The sequence below is a fragment of the Megalopta genalis genome, chromosome 4 (assembly GCF_051020955.1).
Source record: "Megalopta genalis isolate 19385.01 chromosome 4, iyMegGena1_principal, whole genome shotgun sequence".
Lineage (NCBI taxonomy): Eukaryota > Metazoa > Arthropoda > Insecta > Hymenoptera > Halictidae > Megalopta > Megalopta genalis.
Genome location: NC_135016.1, coordinates 22,567,207 through 22,579,985, shown reverse-complemented (window position 1 = coordinate 22,579,985; position 12,779 = coordinate 22,567,207). Strand labels below are relative to the sequence as shown.

Below are 12,779 nucleotides of genomic sequence, written 5' to 3'. Positions count from 1 at the left end.
ATAGTTTTGTGGGCATATTTTTGGGACTACGTTCTTCAAGAAAATGTAAAAGAATCGATTTTTTCAAAGGTTCGCACCAGACCACAGCAAATTCTCCCCAATTGTCCCTCAACTTGTAAACAAAAATGGACAATTTGAGATGAGGTGATACGATTATTCGAGCCTTGTGCTTCGTTTTTATAATTGTTGACAATCGATAACTACTACAATCGTTGACTACTAACTACTAAAAATGATACCTATACAATAACTATAAAAATATAATAATCGTTTCTCCTCATCCCAAATTGTCCATTTTTGCTTACAAGCTAAAGGACAATTAAGGAGAATTTACTATACTCCCTTAACCCCTTGGGTACATTTGACGACCGAGACTCATCGTTCACTTCTTTTGCCTAAGTTACGAATGACGACCCTAATTCGTCATTCAAACCTCTAATTACTAATCAGTACTAGTTCTAATTACTACTAATTACTTACCGCCTTTATATACCATTCCGAGCATCGGCAAATTAAATCAGTTCCAAACGCAAGAATTTTTTCAAATAAATCTGTACCCAAGCGGTTAAACAACGCGACTCCCGCTCGCAAGATTTATAAATTAAGCATCGAAAGGGTTCGAATCGCTTCTTTCGCGAACGCAAGGGTTAACGGGCACGGCGAACGTGCCGAATTGTCGATGTTCCGGCTCGATCGGGCGTCGCCGCGGAAACGAAGGCGTCGCCGATCGGTTCCCAGCCGACTTAGGTTTATCGACTTGCTTATCGGCGTATTTTTTCCCTGTCCAGGAGTCTGGAGAGCCTTGGCGCATTGCCGTGTAAAATGCGGATACAGGCGAACGACGACGTGTACGAGACAACCAGGCATCGAATGGCCGTCGCCGAAGAGAATAACAAGAACAAATGGTAAGTCGGCCCTTTCGCGGAGGCGGTTATCGAACGTTTTTCCATCGGAGCTCCATCGATCCCCCGGAGGACCCGATTTTTCTTTCGCGCGGTCGTCCGTTCTATCGGGTTGGCAACTAAGTAATTGCCGATTTGTTCAATGAAATAAACAATTTTTTTTTACTTGGAACGAAGTTTAATCTGTAATGTATTTTCCATTTCGTTCGACGACCTTTTGCCATCTCTCCGACAACTTGAAAATTCCACGCTCGTAGAAAGTCTGATCCTTTTACATTTCGACGAAATGAAATTAGACAAAATTACGTTTGAACGAATACATTCATTTGGTTCAACACTTCTAACATAAACCAGAAATACTCGTTCGACCAGCGACAATAGGTTCATTGTTAAAAATCCAACGCTTCGTAAACCGACGAAAACTATCATTGTTCTTAACACCGACTTAAAAACCCGCAGATGAAACTTCAAGAAACCAAGTAAGCAAATAAAAAAGTGAAATAATAACTATGAAAGTTGATTATTATTAGATCGTTGCGCGCAGATCGGCGTAGACCGAAACGCTCTCGAGATATTATTGGGTTGGCAACTAAGTAATTGCCGATTTGTTCAATGAAATAAAAAATATTTTTTTACTTGGAACGAAGTTTAATCTGTAATGTATTTTCCATTTCGTTCGACGACCTTTTGCCATCTCTCCGACAACTTGAAAATTCCACGCTCGTAGAAAGTCTGATCCTTTTCGGCCAAAAACTGAGTTAAGTGAGATTTTACAGCGTCATCGTCGTTAAAAGTTTTACCACGAAGGGAGTTGTCCAGGGATCGAAATAAGTGGTGATCCGATGGCGCGAGATCAGGGCTATATGGTGGGTGTAACATCGATTCCCAACCAATATCCATCAATTTTTGCCGAGTGGACAAAGACGCGTGCGGCCTAGCATTGTCCTGCTGGAAAATGACACCTTTACGATCGACCAATTCTGGTCGCTTTTCCTTGACCGCTGCATTCAATTTGTCCAGTTGCTAACATTCGCGGATAATAAAAAATAACATAATAATAATAATAATAATTTTATAATATAACATTTACGGATATCATAAAAATGGGAGTGAAAGACATCTATAACCGAAATCGGCGATTACTTAGTTGCCAACCCAATATTTTCAACGCTTTCCGTATCATATTCGTACGATTGCTGTCTGCCCGGCTTCGTAAACAAATCGAAAGCCGCGGCCGTGCTTGCGCTGTTTATTCGTCCGGCGTCGTCTGCCGAGCCATCATCGTTGCCGGCCCGTGATCCTACGGTAATTAAAGGTCGAAGTTTGCGATTATCAACGTGATCCACTTGACCCCATGAGCCCGCCAATTACGCGCTAGGAAGTATGTACACGGCGCGAGCAATAATAATTTGTTCAGGCGGGCGCGGTAGCTCGCCGGCCGTTTTCGAAGTCGAATACGCGGCGAACGATTTAACAACCGCGATTTTTGACGCCGGAACTACCGAGCCGATTAATTGTATAAAGCGCGACTAATTGTAAACGCGAGTAATCGTATATTATTTTATAGCGATGCCAAGAAGGCTTGGTGCGATTTATATTATAATGTATGCTTGAGTAAAGAAGTGTACATCAAAATTTCTCCTAGAAATATTTTTGTGATATCGGGAATTATAGAAGAAAAAATCAGAAATTAGTAATTTTGATGCCGGAACTACCGAGCCGATTAATTGTATAAAGCACGACTAATTAAATAAACGCGAGTAATCGTATATTATTTTATAGCGATGCCAAGAAGGCTTCGTGCGATTTATATTATAATGTATGCTTGAGTAAAGAAGTGTACATCAAAATTTCTCCTAGAAATATTTTTGTGATATCGGGAATTGTAGAAGAAAAAATCAGAAATTAGTAATTTTGATGCTGGAACTACCGAGCCGATTAATTGTATAAAGCACGACTAATTAAATAAACGCGAGTAATCGTATATTATTCTATAGCAATGCCAAGAAGGCTTAGTGCGATTTATATTATAATGTATGCTTGAGTAAAGAAGTGTACATCAAAATTTCTCCTAGAAATATTTTTGTGATATCGGGAATTGTAGAAGAGAAAATCAGAAACCAGTCGTTTTGACCGATTTGGTAGTTCCAGAGTTAACGATTCTTCTTAGGGACGTTGGGGAAATCTGCGAAACAAGCTCAATTGGCACCATAATTAACGCTAGATTTATGGAACACGTCAAAATGACGGTTCACTCGTTTCTTAATTCTTTTCATCCAATTTATATGTTACTTATGGAAAATGTTGCAATAACACTTGTTAAAAATCGGAACAAATGTCTTACTGATAATGATAAATGTCTTATTAATATAATAATAATAATAATAAAATGTCTTATTAATATAAAACAGCTGTTTTTTGTGCTCCGTAAATCTGGCGTTAACGGGAAGATAACTCGTGGGAAGATAACGGGAAATTAACTCGTTATTTGGACGTTCCGTTGATTTCGCGAACTTCTCATTTCGTTTGTTATTTTACACCATTATCGCGCCACGGTGTTTACAATTGAAATAAATCATGTTCCGGTTACATCGGCTGTGACAGTATCTTCGTTACACCAATTTTATTTGACCCGTTCGAATACAGCATCGCGGTTCTATTAAACGGTGCATTTATTTTGAATCCGATTCGCTAATAACAAGATTGCGGGTCTCGTGCGCTCGTGACAGAAACGGCTAGATAAATTACAAAATTGTTAACGCCGGTTCACGATTTTTTGAACCGTTACGAGACAAGATAAACGTTCGCTCGGATTCTGGTTTCTTGCAATTCAATCATTTTGATGCGAACACAAGCGGAACACTGCCAACTCCGGTCGGAAAATCGTATCGTTTTTTGCAGAGAGCGTTCTCGGAAACGAGTCGACTCAATTATGTAAAGAATAGAATTTTTTTCTGTTTTTTTTTTTTTATAACAGACGGCCGATCGTAATAACGAGCCTAAGCTAGCAGAGAACCGAATACATCAGAAACGAATAAAAGACGGAAATACGGCGATCCGACTGGCGCGGCGAGGTTAATTCGCGTTTTCCACGAACATCGGCGTAATGACGAAGCAAATCCTGGCTTCTCGGTGGTTAAACAGACGTTATCCGATGCTTCTAATCGTTACGTGTCGACTCGGAAAAGACTTCCGTCTTCGCGTTTTATGAAATCGATGCTGTCCCCGTCGATGCTCGATATTCGTCCGCCTCGGGATTACTCGATCGCTAATTATCCTTATTAACGCTATCGGACCCGTGCATCTTCGAATCGCAGACAAACTCGGTACAGCAATGTCTCCCTTACCGACGCTCAGATTGTCCACGATAATGGTCAATTTGGTTTATTCGAGCCTTGCGGCTCGTTTTTATAGTTGGTGACAATTCGAAAATTATAAAAACGAACCGCAACGCTCGAATAATCGTATCTCCTCTTCCCAAATTCTCCATTTTTGTGGACAACCTGAGCGTCAATTCGAGAGACATTACTGTAATTGAAATTCGATGGATCATGCAATTCGCTAATTTTGAGAATGGTGCGATCATGAATCTGAAAGAAGGCGTTGGTCTAATTAGTCCTCGAATAAACGATCCAATTCGTGTATTACTTGATTACTCGAATTACTTGTATTACTCGATAATTTTCGAATTGTCAACAACTATAGAAAAGAACCGCAAGGCTCGAATAATAGTAACTCCTCTTTCCAAATTGTCCACTTTTGTGGACAATCTGAGCGTCGATTAGAGAGACATTGCTATACAGTAATGTCTCCCTAACTGACGCTTAGATTCTGCAGAAAAAAATGGACGATTTTGGAAACAGAGATACGATTATTTGAGCCCTGCAACTCGTTCTTATAGTTGTTGACAATTCGATAACTATAAAAACGAACTACAAGACTCAAATCTCCTTTTCCCAAATTCTCCATTTTTGTGGACAATTTGAGCGTCAATTAGAGAGACATTTTGCTGTACAGTAATGTCGATACGATTATTTGAGCCTTGCAACTCGTTCTTATAGTTATTGACAATTCGAAAACTATAAAAATGAACCGCATCGTATCTCAACTTCCCAAATTCTCCATTTTTGTGGATAATCTGAGCGTCAATTAGAGAAACATTGCTGTATGGCAATGACTCCCTAACTGACGCTCAGATTCTGCAGAAAAATGGACGATTTTGGAAGAGGAGATACGATTATTTGAGCTCTACGACTCGTTCTTATAGTTGTTGACAATTCGATAACTATAAAAACGAATCACAAGACTCAAATCTCCTTTTCCCAAATTCTCCATTCTTGTGAACAATTTGAGCGTCAATTAGAGAGACATTGCTGTACAGTAATGTCGATACGATTATTTGAGCCTTGCAACTCGTTCTTATAGTTATTGACAATTCGAAAACTATAAAAATGAACCGCATCGTATCTCAACTTCCCAAATTCTCCATTTTTGTGGATAATCTGAGCGTCGATTAGAGAGACATTGCTGTGCAGTAATGACTGCATAACTGACGCTCATATTACGCACAAAAATGCACAATTTTGGAAGAGGAGATACGAGCCCTGCAACTCGTTCTTCTAGTTATTGACAATTCGAAAACTGTAAAAACGAACCACAAGACTCGAATAATAGTATCTCCTCTTCCCAAATTCTCCATCTTTGTGCTCCAATCTGAGCGTCGATTAGAGTAACATTGCTGCACAGTAATGTGCAACTCGTTCTTATAGTTGTTTTTATAATTGTTGACAATTCGTAACTATAAAAACGAACCGCAACGCTCGAATAATCGTATCTCCTCTTCTCAAATTCTCCATTTTTGTGTTCCAATCTGAGCGTCGATTAGAGAGACATTGCTGCAGTTTGTCCGTTCGTTCGATGTAAAATTAACGATAAAATTACGCCGTTGGTCGCGCGGCGTCTCTCGAGCGAGGCGTTTATGCTATCATTACCAATCGCTGTTCAAAAGCGGCGAGGTAAAAGTACACTGTTCCTACTTTCCTCCGCGTGCAGCTTATTTATAATTAACCCCTCGGCATCGGTGTCCGCGCGCGGCATGAACTTCCGTCCCCTCGCCGGCATAATGGCAGGTATAGAGGACTGTTTTAAGCCGTGCTGAATTATTAAGACGCGCGCGTTGCATATTTCTCATTGTTAGGTCCGTTACCACCTACCCGCGTCCCCGCTCAATTATAATTAGAAATTCGTTTAATTAATTCACCGGTTCAAAACTCGCTCGCGTAAATTATTCATCGAGCACTATCACCCCGCGCGTGACCTGTCCCGGTACGAAAATCTTGAACCGCCGCGCCGCGACGTTATTTTCGAGCGGAACGCGACTTCGCAGTTACGTAAACAATTCAGATTCTATTCCGTGCGATCGCAGTCGATTTTCCTCGATTTTCCTTCAGCTTGTAAACAAAGATAAGAGCAGATTATTCGAGCCTTGTACCTTGTTTTTGTAAGCGTCGATAATCGTTTGTTGACACGAGAATGAGCCGCGAGGCTCGAATAGTCGCGTCTCCGCTTTCCAGATCGTCCGAAATTTTTGTTTACGAGCTGAAGAAAAATTCCGGAGAATTTATTGTAATTACCATTGCAGCGGTCGCGAAACTTCGCGAGATTCGTCGCGCGTTTTGAGCCGCGAGGCTCGAATAATCGCGTCTCCGCTTCCCAAATTGTCCAAAATTTTTGTTTACAAGCTGAAGAAAAATTCTGGAGAATTTACTGCGTTTACTATTGCAGCGGTCGCGAAACTTCGCGAGATTCGTCGCGCGTTTTGAGCCGCGAGGCTCGAATAATCGCGTTTCCGCTTCCCAAATTGTCCAAAATTTTTGTTTACGAGCTGAAGAAAAATTCCGGAGAATTTATTGTAATTACCATTGCAGCGGTCGCGAAACTTCGCGAGATTCGTCGCGCATTTTGAGCCGCGAGGCTCGAATAGTCGCGTCTCCACTTTCCAAATAGTTCAAAATTTTTGTTTACAAGCTGAAGAAAAATTCCGGAGAATTTACTGTAATTATCATTGCAACGGTCGTGAAACTTCGCGAGATTCGTCGCGCGTTTTGAGCCGCGAGGCTCGAATAATCGCGTCTCCGCTTCCCAAATCGTCCAAAATTTTTGTTTACAAGCTGAAGAAAAATTCCGGAGAATTTACCACGTTTACCATTGCAGCGGTACCAAAACTTCGCGGAGATTCGTCGCGCGTTTTTCAAAAAGTCGATAATACTTGTTCCATCGATCCTCCAGCATCTTCGAGCGTCGCGAGCTTAAATTGCCCAGCTTCGCGATAAAGACAACATCGTGCGCCACGGTTGGAAATCGTCTTTCCGCACGGATTATTGTCTCGCGATCGTTAAATTTTTCGCGGACGCGAACGAAACGGTCGGCGTTCCGCCGCTAGAACGTCGCCGGAACGATTAAGAGGACGTTTATCGGGTCGTTTCGCGTGTTTCTCGAAGCCGACGCGTAAAATCGTAATCGCGACAATTAATCTTCTCTTATATTATTCCCCGATTCGAGGCGAATTACTTGGAGGCTTCGTGAAACGTAGGCAAAAGACGGTGTTTCATTCGAAAAAGTGCTGCCGTTACACGCTTTATCGTTCCCTTTACGGCGCTCGCGGAGAACGGAGAAACGTCGAACCGAGACTAAAGAGCGCGCGATGGTCGCCGTTACATTTTTGTATTTCACTTTCTTCGAGAAGGGTGCACGCGAACCGACGTTTCGTCGCGCGCGAGGATCGACGAAGCCGTCGAAACGAACGATCCGACGCGATAGAAATGATCGCGGCGCGCTCTCAGAATTAATGTTGCCAGCGACGACCTCTAATTACGTTTAGTTTACGACGGCCCGATCCCGGGGAATAAAAAAGGGTACCGGCCGGCCGATAGAGCGGCCCGCGCGCCCTCGGGATTTATGAGACGTCGGTGTGCCAATGGAAAATCCGTGTTGCCCCGAAGATACGGCCGAATGCGACGACGCAGGATCGGCTAATTTATTTAACGACGCGACGGTCAAGGCTGAGACGGCCTCACAAGTGCAACTTTGTCACGGGCTCGAGGCGTTTCGTCCCGCATTTGCGTCTCGCGGACGACGGAAGCGTTATCGCGGCGCGCGGTTTACGCGAGCGAATTGCGCAACGGGCTTCGACTTTTTTCGCGAACGGAGGAACGAAGAAGCGGAACGAGAGACGGGACGGACGGATAAACGGAGACTACATTATAATGTCTCCCTAACTGACGCTTGGATTGAGCAGAGAAATGGACAATTCGGGAACAGGAGATACGATTATTTTCCGGCTTTGCACCGTGTTTTTATAATCGTTGACAATCGGTGACTATAAAAATGGGCCCCGAATCTCGAATAATCGTATCTCTTCCCAAATTGTCCGGCTTTGTTTACAAGTTTTTCTTTTAGTGACTTTTGGTATTCGGAAGCTTGCGAAAACGTCGACTCTTATGAAATATGTACTCGTAATGGCAGCTGTGAACGCTGACTCGAAAGGCATTTATATTTTGGTAATTAACCCTTTGCACTCGAGCGGTGACTCTATAATTATTATATTTAATAATATATAATATATTATATATATTATAACATATATATAATATATATTATATATATTATAATATAATATTATACATATTATATATATTATAATAAATTATATTATATATAATATAATTATATATAATATTATATATATTATAATATTATTATATTTAATAATCTCTCTCGATAATTTCTGAATTCTCCCTAATTTATCTTCAATTTATAAAAAAAAAAATGGGCAATTCGGGAACAGGAGACACGATTATCCCGGCTTTGCGCCACATTTTTATAATCGTTGACAATCGGTGACTATAAAAACGAGTCGCAAGGCTCCTCTTCCAAAATTGTCCATTTTTGTGGACGACCCGAGCGTCGATTAGGAAGACATTACCGTATTGCTGTCGACGTCGGCGACGTCACGGGAGAGCATTGCACCGACCGGCGTGGCCTAAGCCGCGGACGTCGCGTAACGATATTATCCAGCTAGCACCCGTTACGTAATGGCGCGTGTAACAACAAAAGCGATAATTGGCTTCGCCGTGGTCGACAGCTACTTGCGTCAAAGGGGGATCGATTAATCACTTTTGCCCCGCAAAGGATGATTCGGTGGATTGTTGTGTTGTGGAGGAACGCCCGCGCGCTCCGCCGTCGGCGACGGTCTCGTTTAACGTCACGGTGTCGAATTGCTGTCGGCGATACGAAACCCTTTGCGGTGTCCTGTCTCGAGCCTGCTGACTCGGCGTCACACCTTCCGCACGTTTTACGCTTAAACGGGGCCACGGCATCCGGGCGAAAATTCAGGAATTTTTCTATTTCGTTTCGAGCACATTTCTCGCGCCGATTCGAGTTACGTGCGAATTAGCTTGCCAACTAATCTTGTTTTCGATAGATAAAAGCATCGTTGTTTCGGGAATAAATTATTGGATTGAAAAATTGGAACGTTTTTTTTGTTCGAGATCGCGTATGTACACTGCAGCGAAAAGTTCACTCCGTACACTTTATCATTGTTCGAGTTATTTCAATTTTAGTGATTATTATATATTGTTATTATTATTATTATTATTATTATTATAAATGATTATTATATATTATTTTATATATAATATTATATTATTTATTATTTATTATTATTATTATTATTATATATATCAATATAATATTATATATAATATTATATTATTATATATATTACATATTATATTTAGTCTACGTACGCATCAGAATTGCTCCAATTTCATTCGAATGACGGGCAAGAGATAGTAGGAAGCTAACAAATAAAATGTTATTCCACGCTATCCAATAAATATCCGATTGAATAAAAATTTATGTAGACAAAAATTCATCTGTATTAATAGACTCGAATGAAACGATTTACTTAAAAACCCGTTTCTTGAAAAAGGAAAAAGTCTTCATAATTTCGACAATTTAAACAGAAAAATTGTAACCCCCGACCACTTTGGCTCGCTCGATAGTTTTAGCGTAGAATTCGCAATTTCATTCTTACACTATCGTCGCGACGATAATCTCGCGATACGATAACAATAATATTATCTAATAACGTTATTCGTATGCTCATCGGGAAACGCGTGTTTCGGCTAGGCCGTGAAAGTTGTCTGCGAAAATGCTGATCGTTCCTTTCCTTTCGCTGCAGCACCAGGGTCATCAAGGCGAATGGGCCGGACATCGGGCGCAAGGTGAAGGTGAAAGCGACCGGAAAGACCATACCGTCTTTATCGAACTCGAGGCATAGGGAATCGACGAGCATTCCATCATTCGGCAGCCAGCCCAGACTGTCGTCTTCCTCCTACAAACCAGCCGCTAGTAATAATCCACCGCCGGTACGGAATCCGCCGGAGAAGAAGTGCTCCGACGTCATGCGCAGGCCATTGAGGTGCGTTCCATGACGACGACGATGCTAGACGTCGTATACTATATCTTGACGTAATGTCAACCACGCGATGAAGAATACGTCAAATATGTAACGGTATTCTGTTGGCCGTTGAGAATAATAATGTTGAACAATCTCATGAGGGGGAGGGGGCAGGAATTAGAGATTATCCTTATTACGAATCAAAAGTAGAATCGGAAGCTGCTCTGTGATTGATGAATTGCTGAAAGTTCAGTTTTTTATATATAATTAAATTTAAAAAATATATATATATATATATAATATATAATTAAATTAAATTAAAAAAATTAAATTATTTTATATGTATAATTAAAAAAATAATATTTTATATAATATATTTATCAAATAACCTTGACACAACCGTGTAGTAAATCCGTTTGGACGCCGAATAAGAATCGTGATTTCACGTTTGTTCATCCAAAAGTTCAGCAGTTGATTAATTACGAGCAAAACTCGCGCTGCTATTTCAATTAACATTGCACATTATTTATTACATATTAACCGTTTGGCTGCCGACGTATTTTTTCGGACGTATGCCAAAACTGCGGCACTAATTGCGCGTGTATGGGAAAGAAATGTAAAACACTTTTCATACAATAAACTCACTTGTATCGCTTTGCAACAACAAAAATGAAAAAATACCACTTATTTACGTAAATTTGTTTCGATTAATTTTGTGAATAAAATTGGTAATAAGCAGAAATTCTAGTGATTTAGAGCAGCGTTATTACGCTCTCCGCAGTCTTGGCATTAAAAAAAAAAAAAAACAGTAGCGCTATCGCGCTCTTCGCATTTTTGGCACAACATAAGAAGAGCGCGATAGCACACATTGTTTACCTGTTGTATTGATAACGATTGTTTTTCTTGTTTCCAACAGGGAGAGGCTTATCCACCTCCTTGCTTTGAGGCCGTACAAGAAGCCTGAGCTGTATGACCGCATAAACAGAGGTAAGAAATTCACCGAAATTGTGTTAGAATATCGTGGAAATAATTGGAGCGGTTCGTCTGATCTGTAATTCTTTTTTTAGAGGGTATAAAGGAACGAGAGCGCAGCATCATGACGACTATTCTAAAGCAGGTGGCGTTCATGAGGGACAACACGTACCATCTGCAGAGGTTTGTGTGGAACGATGTCCAAGAAGACTGGCTTTACTACACCGAGCAGGAGAAGGCTATGTTAAAGAGGAGGAAACCTCAGAATCTTACTCCTCCTGGCTCCAGTGACGGTGGATCCAGCGGTAAGGGCCCATCATTCTCACATCCTGCCCTAAATCAATTTCTCAAGCTTGCAAACAATTTCGACTCGATTCTATTAGAATCTACATAAATTTCACTTTCAGTTCCTGAAAGACACAGCGCAAGATCTTGGCATACAAACCTACTAACTATTAATCCTCAAATAGCAAAGCTTGGGTTCATTTTGGTTCAGTATTTCAACGCTTCGACCGCCGCGCCGACAACCTGTGAACAATTGCATAAGAAGCGTTTTGCTCGATCGAATTGAAATTGGAAAGTTGAATTGTATCGCATCAATTTGTGCGGCAACAAATTAAAAGGATCATCGGCTTCCTAATTTCTGACGCGTCAGAACTGCCCGAATGTCTGTATCGAAGAGATTCACGAATCCAGACAATGTAGCATCCGTAGAGATACGTTTAACGCTAAACCTACCAAACAGTAATACTAACCGGCATGTACTGCTTCGCAAAAGTGAGAAGACCGAATTTATTTGGAATTTGTAAAGTTTTTATTATAAAACTTGCTCCAATGATATAACTTATTCGAGCGTTCTCCACGAAATAGTCTCGGAACTTTGCAGAATTGCAAAATAAGAAAGCGGTCGCTTTGACCGCGATAGGTTTAGTGTTAATAATGTCGATGTACGACTCTTAAACTTTCGAAGCTCGTTAAAGAAGCAACAGAATTTCCATTCGAATCGCGTTTATTGCGATCGATGATCCACGGTGTACCGATAATCTGGTCGTTGCGTCTTTCATCTCGATTCTACTGCGTCTTGAAATAAAAAAAAAAACATTTTTGCACCGATAGAATATGGTATTTAGCTTTCACGGTGTTCCTAGCAAAGGTTCTGCGATCAATTGATTTTGAGAAACCACGAAATGATCACCGGTGTAACACTTGTTAAAAATCAGAATAAACGTTACTTACGAATAATTGTTACTTTTATAAACTAATATGAAACAGCTGTCTTCCGTGCTCCGTAAATCTAGCGTTAACAATAAACCTACCAAACAGTAATACTAACTGGCATGCACTGCTTCGCAAAAGTGAGAAGACCGAATTTATTTAGAATTTGTAAACTTTTTATTATAAAACTTGCTTCAATGATATAACTTATTCAAGCGTTTTCGACA

At 40.7% G+C, this 12,779-nt stretch overlaps 1 protein-coding gene across 3 annotated transcripts in view; it reads left to right on the top strand.

The window, feature by feature from the left end:
• Positions 1–12,779, top strand: part of Su(Tpl) (Suppressor of Triplolethal) — a 266,427-nt gene that overhangs the window by 245,888 nt on the left and 7,760 nt on the right. For all 3 annotated transcript variants that reach the window (XM_033467878.2, XM_033467879.2, XM_033467880.2), the window contains 4 exons: positions 789–905; positions 10,147–10,386; positions 11,282–11,352; positions 11,433–11,642. In XM_033467878.2, coding sequence (XP_033323769.2) covers positions 789–905; positions 10,147–10,386; positions 11,282–11,352; positions 11,433–11,642 — 638 coding nt within the window. The remainder of the gene's footprint in view (positions 1–788; positions 906–10,146; positions 10,387–11,281; positions 11,353–11,432; positions 11,643–12,779) is intronic.